Source organism: Castor canadensis, chromosome 7 (assembly GCF_047511655.1).
Source record: "Castor canadensis chromosome 7, mCasCan1.hap1v2, whole genome shotgun sequence".
Taxonomy (NCBI): Eukaryota; Metazoa; Chordata; class Mammalia; order Rodentia; family Castoridae; genus Castor; species Castor canadensis.
The window spans coordinates 38179425-38204141 of NC_133392.1; the positions used below are offsets into that span (position 1 = coordinate 38179425).

General features: G+C 40.8%; 1 protein-coding gene and 1 non-coding gene across 3 annotated transcripts in view; both read right to left on the minus strand.

The window, feature by feature from the left end:
* Window positions 1–13026: 13026 nt before the first annotated feature.
* LOC141425276 (small nucleolar RNA SNORA73 family) lies at window positions 13027–13225 on the minus strand. The gene has a single exon (XR_012450347.1). It is a non-coding gene; the product is annotated as a small nucleolar RNA SNORA73 family (small nucleolar RNA).
* A 7976-nt stretch (window positions 13226–21201) lies between these two features.
* The window catches only part of Marchf5 (membrane associated ring-CH-type finger 5), a 34473-nt gene continuing 30957 nt past the window's right edge, over window positions 21202–24717 (minus strand). For both annotated transcript variants that reach the window (XM_074078778.1, XM_020166203.2), the window contains one exon: window positions 21202–24012. In XM_074078778.1, coding sequence (XP_073934879.1) covers window positions 23896–24012 — 117 coding nt within the window. In that variant the 3' untranslated portion in view covers window positions 21202–23895. The remainder of the gene's footprint in view (window positions 24013–24717) is intronic.

Below are 24717 nucleotides of genomic sequence, written 5' to 3' on the forward strand. Positions count from 1 at the left end.
TACACAATAAAATAGTCCCAGGACCAGGGCTGCAACCATAAGGTGCTGGATGCAGTGTTAGGTCTGAAGCGAGAAACTGCAATTAGCTCTTTTCTATGCCTCCGTATCTTCATCTGAAAACCAAGGGGTTAGGAGCCAAGATCTGTAATTGTGCCTAATGTGAGCCTATGATTCCTTTTTGGACTGAGGACATTTAGTGCCAGCTCTCAGCACGCTGGCTTTGGAAGTAAGTGCAGTAAAAAGCAGGACAAGGAAATGCCAGGGTGACCCACATTCTTGTCTCTGGAATTATATGATGTATTATGAATGAGCCCTTCCGAAGTGTGGCTTAAACGCCTAGTTAAATAATAACTCATCCCTGATTAGGAGACATTTTGAATGATAGGCTGCAATGGAATAATATTATGAATTGCAAATTGGAACATTAAATTAAATATGAGATTACATTCTTTTCTGTCATTTCTAGCTTTCTTCTTGGAAAAAAAATGAATTTCTATGGAAAGCAGAGGTTCCTGAGCCCTCACACAGATTTTTTTGTGTCATTAATAAGTCAACCTAGGGGTGGTGGAATGGCCCAAGTGGTAGAGAACCTGCCTTGCAAGCACACAGCCCTGAGTTCAAACCCCATGATGAAAAAAAAAAGTCAATCTGTAGAGGGTAGAAATGGAAAGAACTGTAGGATTTTTAGTCACATATTCAGACCTGACCTTCTGTAAATGCCTTAGTCTGTTTAGTCTGCTAAAACAAAAATATCATCAACAGAGTCACTGAAATGACAAAATATTTATTTCTGAGTTCTGAAAGCAGATCTTGTGGTTGTTGGGGGCCCCCTTCCTGGTTTACAGGTAGCCTTCCTCTCAATGTACTTCTGCATGGCAGGGAACAGAGAGGGAGCAGCACTGGTGTCTCTTCTTACAAGGGCACTAATCCCATTCGTGAGGGCTCCACCCTCATGACCTAAGAACCTCTCAACGGCCCCAAGTCCTAACGCTGGTACATTGGGAATTCAGATGACAACCTAAGAATCTTGGGAGAACACAACATTCAACCACAGCTGTAGAGGGGTGTTTACGGCACTGGTCCCTGGGCTGGGCAGACCTCTGTGAGAGATCCCGTCAACTGCTCTCTAGCCAGGAGGCAAGTTATTTAATCTTGCTGAGACAGTGAGACTTGTACAGATGTGAGGACCCTTCCAAAACCTTTCCTTTGTGATTTTTTTCTTTGACCTATGTGTTATTACAAGTGTGTTGTTTAATTTTCAAGTATTTGTGGAAATCTTAAGTTTCCTAGTGTTTTTAATTTAGAATTTAATTACATTGTGGTCAGAAAACATGCTCTGTGTGATTTTCATCCTTTAATATTTATTAAGACTTGATATATATATACATCTCTCTCTCTATATATATATATATATATACATCTATCTATCTCTATATATATACACCTATATATGCACATATTTAATGTCTGTATATCCTGGAATATGTTTTTATCCTTTGAAAAGAATTATGTCAGCTGTCAATTGGGTGGCATGTTGTGGAATTGTTAGGGTGTTCTTTATCCTTTATTTCTATCTAGTTCCTTTTCTTATTTCAATTCTTTCAAGGTTTTTTTCATATATTTTGGTCTTTATGATTAGGCACATAAATATAATTGTTAGATCTCTTGGTGTATTTAGCTTTTCACTAAAAAAAATTTTTTTTTGCTGTACGAGGGTTTGAACTCAGGACCTTCACCTTGCCACTCCACCAGCCCTATTTTTGTTGTTTTTTTGGCAGCACTGGGGTTTGAACTCAGGACCTCACACTTGCTAGGCAGGTGTTTTACCACTTGAGCCACTCCACCAACCCTCACCAACCCTATTTTTGTGAAGGATTTTTTGAGATAGGGTCTCGTGAACTATTTGCTGGGGCTGGCTTCAAACCACGTTCCTCCTGATCTCTGCTTCCTGAGTAGCTAGGATTACAGGCTTGAGTCACTGGCGCTCGGCTTGCCTTTCATTTCTTGTGAAATGTCCCTGTTTCTAGATTTACTTGTTTCAGGTGGCTGAGTGGTCTACGACGTCAGACTCCAGACACAGGCACCCACATCACAAGACCCTTTGATTAGTAAGATCGTCTCAGACTCAGTGTCCCCATGTTTGAGTGATAGCAAAACACTGCAACTGCAGAATGATTGAAAGTTACCAGATGCCTAACACATGGTTCCTCTTACCCGGAGGAACCTACCTGAGCTAATATAAATAGTCCCGATGAAAGAACCACAGATTATGTGTCTAGCACCCACTCTCCAAGCTCTTGATGTGCATTTCTCTTTCCCTCTACTTCCTGCTGCTTTGTCTGTACTGCGCTAATAAAATCATTGCTCACCTTCCACCTTGTGAGTTGTCTTGAAATTCTTCCTCCTGATGAAGTCAAGAGCTTCAAAACTGGGGACTGGGTCATGTCCCTAAGCATTCTCCTTTATTGAAAGCCTCATCCACCGCTCTCCAGTGGCATGTGATTTCTGAGAAATTGGATGTGATGCCTACCTTTGCTCCTCTGGCTTCTTTCAATATTTTCCTTGCATCTGCAGAGCTTAGTGGTTAGCTATTACTTGGGTAAAGGTTGCATTTAAAAGCCTGGAGCCTGCAATACTTTCACCCTCCTCAGCCAGCTGGCTGAGCTGGGCACTCAGAGGTCAGGCAGTTGTCAAGTTTGCCTTGGTTTTCACATTCCTCTGAGCCCTCTGTGCTGTCCTGCACACGTGTGATTTCGTAGTCAGCCAGAAACTCCTGAAGAGCTCGTCTAGAACTTCTCTGGCTCTGTCTTCACCAGACTCTTCCTATTAAGTTTTTGACTGACTGGTCTCCACCGGGCCACAGCCTCAGGCCCCAGTTGCAGGTTTCTATGTTCAGTTTCGCTGATGATGCTAACAACCTTGTGCTTTTCACTCCCCATTCCAAATTAAGCAAGCGTTCTACTTTAATCCTGCCCTGGCAAAATTCTGCCAAGCAGAATGTGGGGTAGATACAGTCCCAGCAAAAAGAGCGCACCCCTGTTCCTGGTGTTCCTGTCCTTCCTTCTGCTCTTACCCAAGTGTCAGCCTTTCCTTCTGAATGAATGAACACCTTCTGGTTGGTTGTGTGCCCTTGGTTGATCTCCAGAGCCCAGGCACTTTCATCCACATTTATTCTCATTTTTTTGGAAGAGAGAATTTGCCTACATCTTGATACTGCTATAGTTAATGTCCCACTTTGGTCATTTTAGTTTTGAATCCCTGTAGTCCAACTTCTCTCAAAAAGCTTTACTCCTACCAGCAAGATTTAAGAGGATGAAACCGACTTTATATTTTTGTATCAGTCCTAGTTCTGCAGACCTTGCCTAGCACTAAAGAGGCCTTCTTATTTTATTTTAGAAATAAGTCTTGCTCTTTAATGGCTGACTTGAGTTACTCATTTGCCATGAGTTAAGCATTGATGGAAGACAAGTGGAAGTTAGTGACGTAACGAGTTTCAAATAATCAATCAGTCACTCAATATTCTTTCCTCCAGTGCTTCTCTTTTTTGGCTTCTTGCTCTTCAGTTTCCATGGGAATATGGGTTTGGGAAGAAGTCTAGTTGCACTGGCTGACACATGTTCTCAGCTTGGAGAATAGGAATGAAGGTTGAGGACAAAGCGGCTGAGGACAGGCTAGAGAAGGGCCTATCCTGCCCTTGGGAGCTTTGGTGAAATGAATTCAGATTCCACAAGACACACAGATTTGGGTAATTTAATGAATTTTTTTTTTTCTTTTGAGATTAGGTCTGAGTATATAGCCCAGGCTGGCTTCAGACTTACCAAGTGCTGGGATTACAAGTGCGTGCCTGGCTGTTAAATGGTATTTTAAAGCTAATACATGCATGTTATTTAAAAATCTGAAATACCAAAAGAAGGAAAATGGTTATGAGTAAGTTGTTCTTGCAGTCGCTCCTCATCCCAAGGGGAACCACTAGACTCATTTGCACTTTCTTTGAGACAGATCTCATGAAAATTCAAGAGTGTGTAATTGTGTGTTCCCCTATCTTACACACAGGGTAACACACTACTACAAGTAGCTTTCTCCTTGGTTTTTTTTTTTTCACTGAAGTAATATATTTTGATTATTTATGTCAATGCTAATGAGCTCTCATGTTCTTTTTCAAGCTTGTTAATTTTGAATTTTGAAATCACATCAGGCTTAAAAATAACACTGCACAAGTAGTCCAAGTAATTCCTGTATACTCTTTCCACAACTTCCCTACATGTTAACATCATACAGAGCCAAGAGATGACTCCCCAAACTTAGCGACTCAGTATTGTCACACGCTATCAAGCAGTCTCCCGACCTTACTCAAATGTTTTCAGTTGTCTCACTAATGCTATTTTTCTGGCCCAGGATCAAATCCTACCTCACACATTGCCATTAGTTTCATGTCTCCTTCATTTCTTCCAGTGTAGGAGGAATCCTGAGTCTTCTTTTGTCTCTCATGACCCTGACACTTTTGAAGAACACTGTTCAGTAGTTTATAGAATGTCTCTCAGCTGGGTTTACATGACATTTCCTCCTGGTTAAATTCAGGTTGTACATTTTGGAAAAGAACTACTACAGAAGTGATGCTGTGCCCTTCTCCTTGTGTCCTATCAGGAGGCATATGTCTTGACATGTCACATTACTGGTCATGTTATCTTTGTACCGTAGTTAAGGTAGCATCTGGCAGATTTTGCCAATGTAAAGTTTACTGTTTTTTCCTTTGCAATCAATAAGTCTCTTGTGGAGGGATACTTTATGAAAATATTCTGTTTATATAATACATTTTTTTTGGTGGTACTGGGATTTGAACTCAGGTCTTCATGCTTGCTAGGCAGGTGCCCTACCACTTGAGCCGCTCAGTCAGCCCCTTTTTTGTTTTGAGTATTTTCAAGATAGGGTCTCTCAAATTATTTGCCTAGGCTGGCTTTGAATCGCAATCCTCCTGATCTCAGCCTCCCAAGTAACTTGGATTACAGGCATGAGCCACTGGCTCCCGGCCTATAATACATTTACATGCTCATTTGTGTCCATGATTATCCTTTGTCAGATTTTTTAGGTTGCTAGTACAAAATACCATAAACTAGGTGACTTACAAACAATAGAAATTTAATTCTCACAGTTCTGAAGGCTGGGAAATCCAAGAGAAACATATCAGTGGATTTGACTTTCTTTTAGTTGGGTGACACACACCTATAATCCCAACACTCTGGAGGCTGAGGCAGAAGATCGTTATTTGAGATCAGCCTGAACTACGTGATGAGACCCTGTCTCAAAAAAAATCCTCTCTAAAAAAAAATGTTTTTCATCCACAAGATTTCTAATAAATCCATTAATAATTAATAATCACAATAATATAGTAACAACCCCCTTAAAGGGTGTTGCATCTTCTTCTGATTCCATTCTTTCTCAATGACTCAGAATACTTCTCTGTCTGTACTGGATGTCTTTTTTTTTCTATTTTACTATGAACTATACACCGATGTATAGTTTGATAAATGATTCTAGGTGAACATTCTTAGATCACTTCCCAGAATCAGATCACAGTGAGCCCCCAGGCCCACTATATGCTCCGTCTCTCCTCTTGACTGTCAACTACGATATTTTAAAGGGTCAGTGTAATATGGTGATCATTGATCTAATGACTTTGCACTGCATTTGAGGTGCAACCTTAGTTCAAGAAGGGACAAATCTGCTAGGTATAGTAGCATATGCCTGTAAATCTCAGCACCAGGGAGGCTGAGGTAGAAGGATTGCAAGTTTGAGACCAGCATGGGCTGCGTAATAAAAGTCTGTCTCAAAAAAAAAAAAGGAGGAGAAGAGAAGGAAAAAGGGAAGGGAGAGGAGGAAAAGAAGAAAGAAAAGGAGAAGATAAAAAAAAAAACCCCAAAACAGATTCTTTCCTGGATTTTGCATCTAAGTCAGGGACACCCGTCCACCCCGAGTTTATCAAAAGTTACATATCTCTTGACAGGAATTCAAACACCACAGCTGCTGAACACTGTTGCTTTTAAGTCTTTTTTTTTTCAGTACTGTGGTTTGAACCCAAGGCCTCACACTTGCCGGGCAGTTGCTCTGCCACTTCAGCCACTCTGCCATCCCTTTGTTGCTTTTTCAATAGCAACTTGTGTTTATGCTCAGCGAGTCTGAACCACAATCCTCCTATTTATACTTCCTGTGCAGCTGGGATGACAGGCATGCACCACCACATTCAGATTTTTATTGGTTGTGATGTGAGTCTCTTGAACTTTTTTGCTGGGGCTGGCCTCAAATGGAGATCCTCCCCATCTGCACCTCCTGAGTAGCTAGGATTATAGGCACAGTCACCATGCCCAGCTCAAATCTTTCCCCAGTGACCACTTCCAGATGCCTGAATCTGGTGGTCCTGCCATCCGATCTCATGTCCCTAAAAATAGCTTCCTTTCATGTTTTATACTGGCTGTTCAGATCTCTCCAGAAGTCTGTCATCTGAATCCTGCATTTCTAATTCCCTCTGTCCTGCAACCTCTGTTTTCTTGTCATACCAACACTGATCCAATTCAGTGCCTAATAATAACTTTCTCTCTGCTGCAGTCACATGGAAGAGGATACAGGCATTTTGTCATGCTTCCCAAATGTACCTCCTGCTCAGGGAAATACGATGTTCTAGAACTATACCCCTGGGAGTTGTTCCCTTCAGTCATGAAGACCTTTGATCTTTCAGTATTTTTGTTACAGGGCAAATACTACTGCAAATGTAGAAATCATAGATGTTCACAGTGGAGCTACAGGAGAGCACTAACCTTGAGCACGTGTAGAGGGGGAGGTTGCCTCACCCTGGCTTCTCAGAGAGGAGAAGCATTGCAAATGTTAGAAACAAAACTATGGCGAGATTAACCATGGGAACCGTGCAGCACAGATCACAGAGTCAAGGACAGAATAAAAGCAGAACACTTTTATTGAGGTAGAAAACAGAATGAAGAAAATCTGCTAAGACCTTGGTGACAATTTTGGACACCAAGGTGTACTGTGGTGTGTATTGCCACCGGTCCTGCTGGGCCTCAGTGGACCCAACCATGTTCCTGTTCTTCAGTAAAGTGATTTTTAGGGCAAGGTTGGTCAAGGTTTCATCCTTGGGAACAGATTACTTGAAAACAGTCTCCAAATTAGAATCATTCTGTTTGTTTGTTTGGTCAGTTGGTTGATTTGAGACAGGGCCGTTGTGTTACCCAGGCTGGCCTCAGATTCACAATCCTCCTGCCTTTAGCCTCCCAAGTGTTTGAATCGTAGGGAATACTGCCACCGTTGGCTAGAGGCATCCTTATACCTCCTGGCAACCTAAATTTGAGAGTGTGGAGGGTGACTCTTCTAAGAAGAACCAGGGTGTATTTTCCAAAGACTAAAGAATGGATGCTAAGCAGGGAACAGCAACAAAACAGTCAGCAGATGGGCACCTCACGGGCCTAGAAGCAATAAGCCTGCCACAGCAGCGTGATTGACAGGCTGTAACCCATGGGCTGGCTGTCACATACATCTTGGTCTCTGCTGTTTAAAAAATGCACAGACCACTGAGACAGACTATCTGGGAGCAAGGCTTTGCAATCAGTATATTTTTTGGGGGGTGCTGGGGTTTGAATGTGGGTGCTCTGCCTCTTGAGACACTCCTCCAGTCCTTTTTCCTCTGGTTATTTTTGAGATAGGGTCCTGCTTTGTGCCCAGGTTGGCCTGGACCATGCCTTTCCTATTTTATGCTTAACCATTATAGCTGGGATGACAGGCAGGTGCTACCATGCCCCGCTATGGGTTGAGGTTTGCCAGGGGTGGGTGGGTGGGTTCCATCATGAACTTTTTGCCCAAGCTGGCCTCAAACCTTGATCCTCTTGACCTCAGCTTCCTAAGTAGCTGGGATTACAAGCATGAGCTACCAATGACTCCCAGCTACAATCAATACTTTATGACACTTCCCTATTGATTCTGATGTGCAATGCATTTGTGAACTACAGCCCCAAGGCAGAAAGATGATTCAGCACCAAGGACAGCAGGCCAGGAGCCCTTGTCAGTCTAAGAGCCTGGGTGAGGCAGGGCTCCAGGAGGGCAGAAGACCTCAGAGGGCGTTCCTGTGAAAGGCCCCTGTCGAGGTAAGGCCACATGAAGGAAACCAGAGCTACCTATCTTGGCAATTCCAGAGTTTGTGTCACCCTTTCTTCCATCTCAGAACTTTTGTGCTGTCAAAGCCAGTGCTTTGTCCCTGGGTGCCTGGATTCAAGGCCTCACAAACCTTTAATCATACCTTTAATATAGCTATACGTCAATAGCTGGTCTCTGTGAGAGGCACACTGAGAAAAAGGAAAGCAGCTGCTGGCTTAACATCCCACCATTGTCTCGGAGTTATGTAAGAGGGGAGAGAAAGGTTTCCAGAGCTCAGCAGTTTAGAAAGATCAAGGATTTCACAGAAGAAGCTCCTCTCAGATTGGCAGGACAGTGGCAGCTTCTGAGAAATTCAACCTTGAGGGGTAAAGCCTGTCCCTGCTGCTAACAGGGATTGTAGTCCAGGAGACGACACAGCTACTTTTTCTGGCCTCTCCTGGAGTCCATTCCTCTTCCTCTGTGAGCAGCACCTCTTATTTCCTGTTGAGGAACACCAGCTTTTTCCCAAGGGGGAAGTAGGTCAGGGATTAGGGATTCCTGAGGCTCTGGACAGATCTGGGGCATCTGTTACAATGAAGATCCCGTCCTAACTCGGTAAGTCCAGGATGGGGCTCAAAGTCTGCTGCATGTTTAGCAAGTTCCCAGGTTCCAGGCTCCCAATGCCACAACCTGTTTCCTTGCTCAAGCCCTTTTCTGGCACATGCTTCTGCCCTGTGCAGAGTACTGAAAACCCTGGCAAAGTTCAGGTCAGACCTTCCTATTCTTAGATGGGGTTTTTGATTTGCCCCTTGGTACCCAGGGGATGTTATCAATTTCTGGTCTGGGCCTCTCCCTAGCCAGTCCTTTTGCCCTGCCAGCAACCAACATCCCTGCCTAATCCCTCCCTCCTTCATTCCAGCAGCCTGTCTTGATTTCTGAGGACATAAACCAGAAAGGCTAAATGACATATCTCTGAGCTTCAGTTTCCCAAGCTATAAAAGAGAGACAGTTGGACTGGAGTGTTCTCAAGTGCTAGAGTATATGCTTTGCAAACGCAAAGCCCTGAGTTCAAACCTCAGTACTTAAAAAAAAAAAAAAAAGAAAGAGGGCTGATGGAGTGGCTCAAGTAAGAGAGTGCCTGCCTAGCAAGTGTAAGGCCCTGGAACCACTTTCCAAAAGAGAGAGAGACAGAGAAAGACAGAGAGGAAGTAAGTAATCCCTAGTGAGAAGATACTCATATTAAAGGACCAGGACACAGGCCCTGCCTTGAGGGGCAGCCAGTCCTTACAAGGTCCTAAGTGGAGGCCAAGCATGAACACTCATGGCTCTGCCCTGCCTCCACCTCTGCTTAGGATCAGGTGAAAATGTGAGAATACAAGAGCAAGTGAAGCTATTGAAATGTTTAGCCAGCTGGACATGGTAGAGCACTTCTATAATCCCAGCACTTGGGAGAGTGAGGCAGGAGACCATGAATTTGAGGCTAACCTGGGGTAAATGGCAAGTTTGAGGCCAGCCTGGGTTACATAGTGACTCTGTCTCAAAAATCAAAAACAAAAACAAAAACACCCCCATCCTCCACCCCCCAACTTTCAGCTTAGGGCTGGGAGCATAGTTCGTGGTAGAGCACTTGCCTAGCATGCCAGAAGCCCTGGGTTTTTTTGCAGTGCTGGAGTTTGAACTCAGGGTTTTCACTTTGAGCCACTCCACCAGTCCTTTTTGTGTGTGTGTAATGGGTATTTTCAAGACAGGGTCTTGCAAACTATTTTGCCTGGTCTGGCTTTGAATGGTGATCCTCCTGATCTCTGCCTCCTGAGCAGCTAAGATTACAAGCCTGAGCCACCAGCGCCTGGCTTATTTGGATTTTCTTGAGAAACTAGCTTAATATAAAAACTTTCATATACTAAAATGAATTTTCATTAATTGACCTGTCTAGTAGATTCATTGGCTTTAAGTGATAATGATATAATTTCTCATAACTAGTTACTGTCTCCTCAGTTGATCCTGGTTTTGCTTTCTTGAGAAGTGATAATTACTATAATAGGGACTACTTATGAGTACTTAGTGTACCAGGCAATGAGCTAAGCATTTTATATGTTCTCTATCATTTGTTATATGCATCCTATGATGTAAGAACCTCGTTCGAGGTTCTATAGTGGTGGAGTGGGAGTTGCCATTTTCATCCTCTGTGGTTTAACTCTAGAGTCTATTCTGATGGTCACTGCACTGGACTTGAGAAATTCTTGCACAAGCATGTAAGGTATTGTGAGAGGGTGATTGGTATAATGTTGTAATAGAGAGAATGAAACAAGGAAACCAAAACGGAATTTTCGTTGTTGTTTTACTATAAAAGGGATTGAAGCCAGGGCCTTGTACATGTTAGGGAAGTACTCTACCACTTGAGTTATGCCCCACCCCTTTTTGTTTTAATTTTATTTTTGAGACAGGATCTCCCCTTTACCTTTGCCCAGACTGGCCTCGAGTTCACAATCCTCCTGTCTCTGCCTCCTGAGTTACAGATATTATGTCAGTGTGCCACCATGCCAGGCTTTTTTGTAGTATTGGGGGATGAACCCAGGCCTCTCACATGCCAGGCAAAACCTCTACCATTTGAATCACATCCCCAGCCAAATTGGGTAAATAGGACTGGTGTATCTCGTCAAATACTCTGCAGCTTTTCAATAGCAAAGAATCTACATGAGTAGAAAAAAGCCCCCAAAAAGATTGTTGGTGAAAGGGGATTGGACTTTGAGCACATGATAAAAGCGAGAGCACACAAGGGAGGGGTGAGGATAGGTAAGACACCTAAAAAATTAGCTAGCATTTGTTGCCCTCAACACAGAGAAACTAAAGCAGATACCTTAAAAGCAACCGAGGCCAATAGGAAAAGGGGAACAGGTACTAGAGAAAAGGTTAGTTCAAGAAGAATTAACCTAGAAGGTAACACCCACACACAGGAAATCAATGTGAGTCAATGCCCTGTATAGCTATCCTTATCTCAACCAGCAAAAACCCTTGTTCCTTCCCATTATTGCTGATACTCTCTCTACAACAAAATTAGAAATAAGGGCAAAATAGTTTCTGCTGGGTATTGGGGGGGGGAGGGGGGGGCAGAGTGGGTGGTAAGGGAGGGGGTGGGGGCAGGGGGGAGAAATGAACCAAGCCTTGTATGCACATATGAATAATAAAAGAAAAAAAAAAGATTGTTGGTGAACCAAGTGTACTACAGCATAATGTATATATAGTATAGTATAGTCTCATTTATGTGTTTAAAAGCACAATAACCAAAAGGTCACATTGATGTCTTTGTTTCTATGTAGAAAAAGGTCTAGAAAGAAAGGTATATACCAAATTAGGATAGAATGTGGAAGGCATACACCAAATTAGCTATAAAACCGTGGACTGGGAATGGTGGCACATGCTTATAATCCCAGCTACTCAGGAGATGGAGGCAGGAGGATCTTGAGTTTGAAGGCAGCTAAGGCAAAGTTAGCAAGACTCTATCTCAAAAAGGGAATTAAAACAAAAGGGCTAGGGGCATGGCTCAAGGTTCTGAGTTCAGTCTTCAGAACCACAATAAGGAAGTAAGTAAATAAGTAAATAAAATAATAAAATGTGGAAGGGGGAGAATATCACTTTAAATTTGATATGCTTCTGTAGCAGCTGAAGTTTATTTTTTTGCAAGAAGCAGACAATATTTAGGAAATAAAGAAAAGCAATTTCTAAAATTCTATAGAAGAAAATGAAGACTATTCTTTAAACTATTAACTGTTGTCATTTCTGGGGCTAGGGAATAGATTGACTTTTGTTTTCTGTATTACATATTCTGTAATGTCAAAAATGTTATGAGAGGAGTATGGTAATTTTATAAGGAGAAAGTGACATAAATACACATTGTATAAAAGGCATTTTGCCTTCGTAAAGAGAGTTGATAAGAAATGCATGGGATCCTTCTTTTTATGTGGTACTGGGGAATGAACCAAGGGCCTCACTTATCATGTGTGTTTTGTGCTTGTATGTTGTATGTAACATGGCTTTATGTCCCATCCGAAATCCCTATGGGAAAACTTTATGGTCATGGAAAAGCCACTGCCCTGAGGGGGCTTCCATGCCTCTCCAGTAACCCAACACCACAGTGGCTATCTCTGCCGTGATGATGCTGAGATGGCAGACATGAGGTTTGTGCCAGCCTGCTATCCCCTAGAGAGAATTGTCATTAAACTGTGGCTAAAAGGTCTAGAGTGTTCTGACTTAGTATAGTTGTATGTGTGCATTAGTCTATCAAGCATTGGGCAAAAACTGGAATTCCAGAAAACTAATTGGGCCAATTTCTTTTTTTTTTTTTTTCATTTTATGCATCAGTCTTGGAATGCCTAATTTAAAACTTTTGTGTGTGTATGTATGTGTAAACATGTGTGGGATGGTTCTTAAACTATTATAAAACTAATATATAAAACCTGTCACTCTTAAAATTGGCTATCTTATCTCAATCAGCTCTAACTTAAATGCAGACCCTCAGGAATTAACTCTTAGGAGAATTGTCTAAAAGAAAAATGTAACCATTTTAAAACTCAAATGGCAATAGGGATCTCGAGATTTGGTTGTTCGGATAAATGTATTTTTTTTTGGGGGGCGGTACTGGAGTTTGAACTCAAGACCTACACATTGAGCCACTTCACCAGCCCTTTTTTGTGATGGGATTTTTCAATGTAAGATTTCGAGAACTGTTTGCCCCAATTTCTGCCTCCCGAGTATTAGGATTACAGACAAGAGTCACCAGAGCCTGGCTGGGTAAAAGACCTTAATCATTTCTTACAATGTATGGATATATTAACCAAAATGCTTTTGTAAATTATTATTTTATAAAGCAGTTTGGTTGCTTTCTTCCTGTTTCTCTTTTGTTTTCTGCATGGTTTGGCTCCTTAGTCATTATCCAGAGGACTCTGAGAAATGGTAGGAATATGCAGGTGAGACTCAAGATCAAGCTTTTTCCCCAGTGTTGTGGAAAGGCACTGTACACCATGGGGCAGAGCCTTGCCTCCTTCTTCATGCAAGTGCAAGGCTGCTAAGAGTTTTTATTGAAAAAACAAACAGTGTCGTCTAATTTCAACATACAAATTAAAAAGAAGAGATAGAAATGAATCAGAAAGTATGAAAGATATAGGAAGGATGAAGGTCTATTTTGAAAAACAAAGCTAAAGGGAAAGAGAAATTCTTTGGAATAAGAAAGGATTTTGTAAAGTGAACTTTGTCCTACAGAATTGTCCTAAAATGGAGAATCAGGATAGGACAAAACCCAGAACTCTCAGAAAAAGTGCAGAGTATGAGTGGGTTTTAGGTATGTAAAAGATAGAACTTATCAAAAGTTTGTGTGTGATCAAGTTGACTGAAATTTAAGAGTTATGTAAGGCTTTCCTGAAAGATTTAATATACTGATATAGAACTAATACCCAATTCTCTATAACAAGGCTATCTTAAGAATATTGTTCTGCACTTATTAATATTTGCAAGAAACTGGCTTAAAGGAAAGACTTTTTATTTTACACTCTGAAGGAAAAAAACTAAATTTATGTATATATGATATCTGTGTATCTGTGATGTTAATTGTTGCTAGATCCCTTGTATGTTCATTGCATTTCTGTTCCCCAAGTAGATGAGCCTTCTAAAATACAAAGCTTAGAGAAACTCTTTACCAAGCTGGTGCCCTCTAAATTAAAATTATTAATGATGCTAGCGTCTTTGGAGGCTTGTGTCCTGGTGTTCCTAATTGCAGTGGGGAAAACGTCATGGAGTGCAGGTAAGCCCAGCCTAGGAACCACTCCTTCTAAACCTCTTTGTTGCTTAAATTTAGCAAAATGGGTCTTATTGGCACTGACTCTGACATGATCTGCTGGTCACTCCTCTCCCTGGGATCAAATCAGACCAATGGGGAACATTTCCTGGTGACTAGGGACCATTCAGAGACAAACAGAAGAAAACTGTCCAGACAGAGGGGAAATTGTCATTCTGAATGGAGTCACTTGTGCCCTGCCCATCCAAAAGCAACTAAAGCCAAGAGGCTGAAAAGAAGTGCTTGATAAGCATCATTATCTGATGCCCATGCCTGTCTACCTTCCAACTGGCCCAAAACTTTCAGCCTTGTCTTTCTGTCACCCGATACTTCTATAGCTCTAGGAAATCCACACACTTCTTAGCTAAGTCTTAGATTAATGTCTTAAGCAAGTTTGTTTCCTCTTATCTCCAGGCTATAAAACTACAAACGATACAGGTCTATGCCTACTAAACTCTGAGAATTGCTCCTTCTCCTTAAAAACAACTACAGCTAGTTACAATCTCCAATGGATCCCAGCTGTCCCCATAGAAAAAGAGCAAGGACAAGAGACTTCTGACCTGGGCCTATGTCCCAAGCCGGCAAGAAACAGCCAGACTGACATCGACATCCCATTCCTTAAAAGATTTCCTGGTCTCAACTAAAAAACTAGATAGCATTTTTTGCCCTCAATGCAGAGAAACTAAAGCAGATACCTTAAAAGCAACTGAGGCCAATAGGAGAAGGGGACCAGGAACTAGAGAAAAGGTTAGTTTGAGAAGAATTAACTTAGAAGGTAACACACATGTACAGGAAAGCAATGCAAGTAAACTCCCTATATAGCTATCCTTATCTCAACTAGCAAAAACCCTTGGTCCTTCCTATTATTTCTTATACTCTCTCTTCAACAAAATTAGAGATAAGGGCAAAATAGTTTCTGCCAGGTATTGAGGGGGTGGGGGGGAGAAGGAGGGGGTGGGGTAGGTAGTAAGGGAGGGGGGAGAAATGACCCAAACATTGTATGCACATATGAATTAAAAAAAAAAAAGATTTCCAGGTCTCTAGTCCTTGTATGGGGAGTGTTAGGTAGCAGTTAGCCATGAGCAACAACCAGTATGCAAAGAAAACCTATAATACGGGATTCTCAATATCCCTGAAAGCAAAACACTTAACAGCCTCTGTTAGGATCAAAATAGCCCGCCAAGGTCATGGGATGTCACAAAATATTTTTGAATCACTCACCATAAGGTGGGTCAACATCGGTTCCTGAGAGAATAAATCTTTTTGACTTAACAAAAGCCCAGACCTAGAAATCAGACTGTAAGGGCCAGGTGGACCCAGGAACAGCTGGTAAATATAAATCTGTAGGCCCATCCTAGCCCCTTCCATCTCAATGCAAACTGGTACCAGGGTAAAATAATTGTTCTCATTTTCACTCTACCTACTTTCAGTCTATTGAAAGTTTATTCCTTTCCTAATAAATTTTACTAATACTTTCACTAAAAAAAGAAAATGATGGAGCCACACACTGGGCTTGCTGGACGGGATCATGAGTTGGAGGTGAGCAAGAGCCACACAGTGAGATTCAGTCTCAGAAAACAAAAACAAAAGAATGGTGGAACTGGGAGTGGTGGTACACACTTGTAATTCCAGGTTTATAAATTACCCAATCTCAGGTATTGTGTTATAGCAGCACAGAATAAATCTTCAGTATGAACCACTGAACCATAAAACTGTGAAAATGGTGAATTTTATGGCATATGATTTTTAAAAATGTAAACGTGAACAAGAGAAGGTGTTAACTATTCTTCTAAAGAGCTTTGCAGAAAGGAGAGGGAGAAGTAAGTGCCTGGAGTGGAAGGTGGGTTAAAAGTGTTTATTAAAGATAGAAGGGGTGTGTTTGTGTGATGCTTTGAAAGGCAATTTTTTTTTTTTACCATTTTATAGCATATATTAGTTGTACAGGGGGTTTCACTGTCACCTTTCCACGTTTACAATGTATCTTGGTTAGGTTTATCCCTTCCATCATTCTCCCTCTCCGCTTCTGTAAAATAATTTCAACAGGCTTCATTGTTAAAATATTTCTGATGCAGGACGAGAGGGACTGAGAAAATGGCTTCATGTAGCAACACTCACAGTGTGTCCAGAGGGGAAGCAGATGAAGCCTGTAGAAACACACAGGTGTAGGTGGTTTTGAGGAATTTGAGGGCACTCACGGGCTTTCTTATGACTAGGTCTAGTTTCTCAGTGAGGGAGAGAGCAAGAGCTCATTAGCTCACTCATCAGTGAGGCCTGGTGAGGCAGTGCTGGAGATTTGAGAAGAGAGGAGAAAGTGTGAGGAGGCCTCTTTGTCACATGAGCAGATGGTATGAGAAGGCTCCAAATTCCTTGGGTCCTAATCCCACAGCTGACCTTCACACTTTCCAAATGGACTCAGGCTGTGAGTACAGACCGGTTCACACACAACACTGGGCATGCAGTAGGTGCTGCTCAAGAGTTGCATTTGACAATGATAGGTAAAAAATTGTATTTCATTCTAATTTTAATTTGGTTCTTTCTTTCTTTTTATGCCCATACTAGGGTTTGAACTCAGGCCCTCAGTTACTATGAAGGGGCCCTTGGGATTACAGTCATGAGCCACCAGTGAGTGGCTTGGATATTTCTTTTTTTTTATATATATATATATTTTTTTCTTTTATTATTTATATGTGCATACAAGGCTTGGGTCATTGCTCCCCCCTGCCCCCACTCCCTCCCTTACCACCCACTCCACCCCCTCCCTCTCCCCTCCACCCCTCAATACCCAGCAGAAACTATTTTGCCCTTATTTCTAATTTTGTTGTAGAGAGAGTATAAGCAATAATAGAAAGGAACAAGGGTTTTTGCTTGTTGAGATAAGGATAGCTATACAGGGCATTAACTCACATTTGGATATTTCTTAACAACTTTTTGTATGTTTTAGTTCCATGCTTATTGTAAATTGGTCACATCTTTTGACTATTTAAAATATTGGGGTTTTAGTCTTTCATTGATTTAAAGAAATTTGCATGTGAAAGAAATGAGGCTGTGTGTGGTTGTACACAGCTATAATCCCAGCACTCAAGAGGCTGAGGCAGGAGCATCAGGAGGCCAGCACAGGCTACATAGTGGTACCCTGTCTCAAAGAGCTGAAAGGGAAAAAGGATTTAAAAATATTTATCAACTGGGCAGGCATGCCTGTAATCCTAGCTACTCAGGAGGCAGAGATCAGGAGCATCATGGCTTGAAACCATCCCCGGCAAACAGTTCGTGAGACCCTATCTTGAAAAAACCATCACAAAAAAAGGCTGTTGAAGTGGTTCAAGATGTAAGACCTGAATCCAAACCAGAGTACGGTTGAAAAAAAAAAAGTGTATCATTGAGGTCAAAAAGTCCTTTGGGCTGGTGGAGTGGCTTAAGTGAAGAACGCCTGCATAGCAAGCATGAAGACTTGCATAGCCAGAAAAAAAAAAAAAAACTCTGTAATGAGTTGTGACTTTCTATTCTGCATTTAACTAAATGCAATTTTAATGTGAAAATGTAACACTTCCATGTTTTCAATTTATAGGCTATTTTTAGAAGTTGTAGCTTTACAGAAAAATTGGTGAATAGTATAAACAGTTCCTGCATTCCTGCCCCCAAGAGTTTATCACCAACTCCTTGCATTAGTGGTATTTGTTACAATTTGTTGTTATGTTATTACACATTGCATTACACACACTGGCTCAAGTCTGAACCTTACACTACAGCTCATTTTTTGTGCTGCACAGGTGTATGGATTTTCACAAATGCAGTCATATCTACCATTACAGTTCCACACACAATAGTTTTACTGCCTGAATTTTTTTTTTTTTTTTTTTTTTTTTGGTGAAGGGTTTTTTGAGATACTGTCTTGAGAACAATTTGCCTGAGCTGGCTTTGAACCACAATCCTTCTGATCTCTGCCTCCTGAGTAGCTAGGTTACAGGCGTGAGCCACTGGCATGGGCCTGCCCGAAAAACCTTGTTCATCTATGTATTATAGCCCACCCTCTGCCCCTGGAAACTGATCTTTTTATTGTCTTCGTAGTTTTGTCTTTTCCAGAATGTTATGTACTTGGAATCATACAGCCTTTTCAAACTGGCTTCTGTTACTTAGCAATGTGCATTTACGGTTCCTCCATGTCTTTCTGCAGTTTGGCAGTTTATTCACTCCCTTTTTTGTGTGTGTGTGTGTGTGTGTGTGTGTGGGAGAGCTGGGGTTTGAACTCTGGGCTTTGAGCTTCCAAAGCAAGCATTCTACTGCTTTAACCACACCTCCAGTTCATTTTGCTCTGATTATCTTGGAGATGGGGGGGGTCTCATGAACTATTTGCCCAGGCTGTCCTCCAACCACAAGCCTCCTGATCTCAGCTTCCCAAGTAGTTAGGATTACAGCCTTGAGCCACCTGCAGCCCAGTGAAGATATTTTTTAAGGCATAAACACTATGTTTGTTCATTTTCCTTTAGTGATAATATACTATAAGCATTGTTCTACATCTTTATTTTTCCTCTTTAACAGTATATATTAGAAATGTCTTCATATTAGCATATAACTTTCATTCCTGAGCGTGGGTGTGTGGGGGGGTATGTATGTGCATGTGCTGTTGAGACTCAAACTCAAGCACTTGCACACTAGGCAAGTGCTCTACCTCTAAGTTATACCTCCCCTCTTTCCTTTTTGTTGCTGCAGTCTTTCATTATGATGCACTTAACTTAAATTCTGACATTTAGTTGGCTTATCGTAGTAGTTCAATAAATCCTTACCTGGGTGAAGCAGTTCACTGATGAGAAGAGGGCATGCCAGGAGATTTTCACTCTACAGTGTGTGGCCTGTCCCAGGAGACAGTGACTGGCTAACCACAGAGACCCTCCACCCCAGCACAGAGTTCTGACTTGCACTTGCAGTCTGAGCCACCAAGCAGATTCTGATTACTAAGCTGATTTCTCTGTATGGATAATCAGAGTGCAGAAAAATGCTCACTGTGCCTCACTGACTCTCCTTGAAGGGCTTTCACTAAAGATGTCCTGGAGGAGCTAGTGAGCTGGTGTTTGCTGTTCATGCTGGTTCCAGGTGTTAAGAGAAATGTTAGCATTTTGAAGAGGCCAGACAACTGATTTAACAGGCTTCCTGGTTAATGCTGTATCCTTCATAATTACTTACTGTAAAGTGTTTTTAAAATTCATGGCACATGCCTACAATCCCAGGACTCAGGTAATGGAGGCAGTTCTGGGCTAGAGGCTGGAGATATGGCTCAAATTATAGAGCACCTGCCTAGCATGCACAAGGCGCTCAGTTCAAACTACTGTACTGCAAAAACAAAACAAAACAAAACAAAACAAAGTTCCAGGCCAGCCTGGGTTACAAAATGAGACCCCCTGTTTCAAAACCCAAAACCAAGGGGAAAAAATACCTGCAGGGTGGGTATGTAGCTCAATGGCAGAGCACTTGCTTAGCATGCCTGAGACCCTGGGTTTGAATCCCAGCACTGTGCTCTCCCCTAAAGTGACAGAAGGTTAATTGTACAAAATCTCAGCATACAAAAAACAAAATAAAACACCCTAGCATTAAACTAAATATTCTGAGCATGGCTCCAGTGGTTCAAACCTGTAATCCCAGCTACTGGGGAGGCAGAGATCACGAGGATCCAGACATCCTATCTCAGAAAAAGCCCATCACAAAAAAAAAAAGGATGATGGAGTGGCTCAAAGGGTAAAGAGCGCCTGCCTAGCAAACGTGAGGCCCTAAGATCAAACCACATACGCATTAGTACTGGAATAAATAAAAAGTTTAAGAGGAAAGAAAACAAAACAAAAATCTTACCCTTATGGATCTTACTTTTTTTTTGTGGGACTGGCGGGGTTTGAACCCAGGGCTTCACGTTTGCAAGGCAGGCCTTATGCCGCTTGAGCTACATCTCCAGGCTGTTTTGCTCTGGTTATTTTGGAAATGGGGTCTCCTTGAACTATTTCCCTGGGGCTGGCCTGGAACCTCAATCCTATGTCCTATTGTGACCGTAATATCCTAATTCCAAGTAGGATAGGTTAGGTGCTCTTATGACTTTAAATCTCTCAAAGCAGGCTTATTCACCATTTTACTCCAGGACTTAGCTTACTACCTGGGGCATGGAGGTGGTCAAGAAACACCTACTAGAGCAGCTATGCTTTAGATACAGAGTAGCCTGGATGTGCCCTTATCAGCAAAATGCTTCAGCCAGGCACTGGTGGCTCACAGCTATAATCCTAGCTATTCAGGAGCTCAGCTACTCTGGGCTCTTTGCAGCCAGCCCAGGCAAATAGTTTGAGAAACCCTATCTCGAAAAAACCCTTCACAAAAAAGCACTGGTGGAGTGGCTCAAGGTGTAGGTCCTGAGTTCAAGTCCCAGTACTACAAAAAAAAAAAAAAGGTTAAAGCTTTATGCTTGCCCACAAGGCTTCTGCATGCCCCTTCCTTTGCTCTGGAAGGCAATTAAAGAAGACATTACCATTTTCAATGTGCTCGGGAGGGAGTGGCAGGTAGCAGAACTACCAACTTTGACTTCAATGGACCCAAGAACATATAACTCAAAATCTATTTCCTTAAATGGGTACAGATTTAGTTTCTTGTACGTTAAACTGTCCTAGAATGTTTCCTCACTTAATCCTCATAAACAACCCAGGAGATAGGTTTTATAATCTCCATTTTATTAATGAGGAAAGTGAGGTTCTAAGAGGTAACTTGCCCTACAACTAATTGTCAGAACACACATGACAGTTCAATTCTAGGCTTCTCCTATTAGTCTGTCTCTTAAGATGGGGGTAAACTAATACAATTAATGCATATCCCATGGATGCAAGGATCTTTGATTTATTCATTCTAGAAGATTCTAATCTTCATCTTCAGAAACATAAGTTTCTGGGACCTCAGAGGAAGCCATTTGTGTTCTCACCTCTCTTGACTACTGTAAGATACCATGTGAGACACCGGCAGATCTTGTCTAGTTGACTATCTAATCAAACTCAGTTCCAGGGGTCCAAGGGTGGCATGAAGGGATACACCATCAGAACATATTTGGAATTTAGGCTAGGCTGATTACAAAATGAAGACAAATTCCTCTATGGTTATTCTGATTACTTTTACATAAGTAAGTTTCACTAGAATCTTGGTAACTGTGACTTAAAAATTTGGTACATAGATACAGAATTTATGAATTTAGGGATGTGTTCAACAGACAAAGTACACCTAGAGAACATAAAAATTCTTTATTCAGTCTAATCCAGCCAGTATTGAGATAGTCTTCTATATTAAAAACAAGACATTTAAAAAAATTACAGCAGAATTAGCAAGGCAGTGACTAATTAAAGTCACTAAGTTTAATTTTATATTCTTCACAGTCATTTGATAATTATGTAATCATGAACAATATTTTCAGCCACTTACATGGAGATAAGTTAACTTCTGTAATAAATAGAATTCTACTAGCTGTCATTGAATTTTGTAAGAGGCTTAAAACATTAGTTTCTAGAAATAACAGAAAAGCATTATGAAAAACACTCATCCATCTCTACATCATCTTTGTCCCCTACTGCCTTTTTGTCTCTTTATTCTGTTGTTCTAGAGTGCAAACTATAACAATTAAGAAACAACTACTATTCTTCAGGACCTATTTTGAGCTTAAAGTACCTCTGTGTTCCTTTAATTTCTCAGTTAATCCTAAAAATAGTCTTCTAACTATTACTCGTATTTCAGAGATGGAGAGAACTGTGGCTGAGAAATGTTAAGTCAGTTGGCCAAGGTCACAGTTATTAAAAACAGAAATAGGATGTGAATGCAGGTCCATCCAACTTTAGTTGGCCATGCTCTTTTGCTGCTTCATGGTAGGGCAGGCACCCACCCAGAGACCGGCACTTGGTATGTCTTGAGCTAAAGTTCTTTAGGTTTAGAAGTGTTCACTTGCAGAGCCAGAGGTCACTCTGGTTCCCAGGCACTTATAGTTCCCTCCCAACACATATGGAAGCCCCTCCCTCCTGCCCCCAAAAGATTACAGAGTTATTTCCCTGGCCCCCATGGGCCTTGATGCCATAAACCCAAGTAGCTACACCCCATCTTGGGGATTAAAGTAGTAAATGGGGAAACTGTGCTTGCATATTTAATAAAGGCTGCCTACAAGCTGTTCTAATAAAATTATACAGGAAATGTCTATTCAGTATATCTTTTTCATACTGGAAATTAAAGAAAAGCCAACATATTTTCACAGAATTCCTATTTCCCTTCAGAACAGTAGCAGTGTTCTTAATAAGGCTCACTTAGTCAAGTTTTCCCTTCCTCCCTGAATAATTACAATTTTGAATATTCAACAGCCGTTCACATAAAGCCATATAACTCAAAATTAAGACATTCATACTATAGACAAATCTTTAATTACTAAAATTAACATACAGTGTTTCAACCTAACATTGATCAATCTACATTTGCTGCACTCCTAGAGTAGCCACGCATCAGTATGGGAAACATTTACTATTGTCATGCATTAGCTATTGTGAAAAAAATAAATAAGGTTTTTGTAACTATCTTTAGAAAATTTAGTATTAATGAAAATAACTGAAAGACCATTCAGATAGCTGAATATTAAAATAACCACCTACTGAAAATGGCTTAAATAACTACTTTTGGAAAATGAATACAAAACTAGTTGAATGATTATGAAGGTGCTAGCCTCATCAATATGACAAGCAATTAAAATCTAAAAATATTATTGGTTTTCTATAATAAACTAACTTATCCAAAAAATGATCTCAATATTTACTCAAGACTTCTTGTTTTCCTAATTGTCTCACTGACTGATATAAAAGCAAAGAACTCAAGGCCTCACCTTGGTTTACTTACTGCTGGTTTTCTACCACCTGAAAGGAGATTGCAAACTCTGTAAGAGCAGGAACCAAGTCTGTTTTGTCTACTAAATCCCATGGCACCCGGCACAGCGCCTAGGCAAAGAGGAGGGAGTGACAAGTATCTGAAGAACTGAATCAATTAATGAGAATAAATTTACTTTATTTTTTTTCTTTTTTTGCAAATTGTTCTCTGCTCATACTATAAACTGGCAGCTCTAATTTCTAGAAATATGGAATTAAAAACCTTACTCAAGAGATCATTCTCTCTCTCTCTCTCTCTCTCTCTCTCTCTCTCTCTCACACACACACACACACACACACACACACACCCCCAGAGGAAACAGTAATCAAGACTACACGAGTCAAAATTACATATGAACTATGAGGTGTCAACATTGTATAAATAAAATTTAATAGTGAAAAAGTGATCTGGAAGCCCTGTGAACTTTTACCCTACACATTTTTGAGGACATCACATAGGTTAAGCAAAAGACAACAAAATCTCATTTGTTCAGATAATCATTTGAATGTTCACATACATTTTTGGTTTGTTATTTATTCATAACTAATTTAATTTACATTTCCTCATATTAACATATGCTCTTGTTTAGCAAGTAATCAAATTATGCCAGTGAGAAAAAAAATCCTCATAGTACCTTCATTGAGTTGCTGTTTCTAAGAAAACACTGAACATGAACATGTACAAAAGAGGCATTAGAATAAAACAGCATGTGCATTTTTTTAATATTTGTACAGTTTGATCTTCTAGTCATTTGGAGAAAATATGAACCAACCCAGATTTACCATGCTAAGATAATATTTCAGATGACTGCCATAAAAGAAGTACATACAAAACAATGAAAACAAATCATCCTTAGGTTCCGTGATTACTGAGAGGATTTCCCTTCCCTAAGTGCTTTATTATATTTCTTAAAAATATAGGAGCAGCAGCTTATCACAAGTCTCCACTAGTGCATTAATGATGGAATCAAAACAACACAACAGACTCATAAGGATGAGAGGACTGCAGAACAACCAGAAGTCACAGTTTTATGCTTCTTCTTGCTCTGGATAATTTAGAATTTTGCGATGTGCCTGACGTAAATATTGCTGCTGTTTGAAGTAAACCTTAAATGCTCCTTTTATGGCAACAAAAGCAATTCCACCCTAAAACAAAAGGAAAATTAGCTTTTTATAATGCAGGTTGAGAGAAGCATAATAAAAAGAATTTTGCTTAGATCACAAAAGACACAGGCTTTGATGCTTAACTAATTCAGATAACTGCAAGTGAAACATACTCTATTCTACTAGGGGGTGAGATAGGGAGAGAGGTGGGCACTACAACTAACGTGACAGAGATTGGGTCTCTGTTAGTCTGTCTGAGTAATCTTCCCTACACTTAGCTTTACATCCATTCTTATATAGAAAGGAATGCCAGAGCACTATGTGCAGACTGCCACCAGAGATGGGAGGTGGGAATGATAGTAAACAACACAATGTGTTTTATATCCTAGTATTTATCTCATTTAATCCTCATAATTATTCTGACACAGCTACCACTCCCATTCTACAGGCAGAGAAGTTAGGAAATTTTCTTTACGTTTCACTATTTAGGACTCAAACCAGCAGAAGCTCTTTACCATAGTCCAGTGGGTAAGAGGGAGGGTGTGATGACTTGTACATATCACAGAAGAGAAATTACCTATAGAATAGCTCTAGAAGGCCACAGCTGCTGCAGTGGCTCCTTCCATTTTTATTTCCCTCAAGCAGGTGGATGACAGTAGGACCAAATAACATGTAGGAAGCACAAACTAAGTATTTATATAGTCCTGTCCTTTTAAAAAACAAATACAGTTCATCTTCCTTTGTATG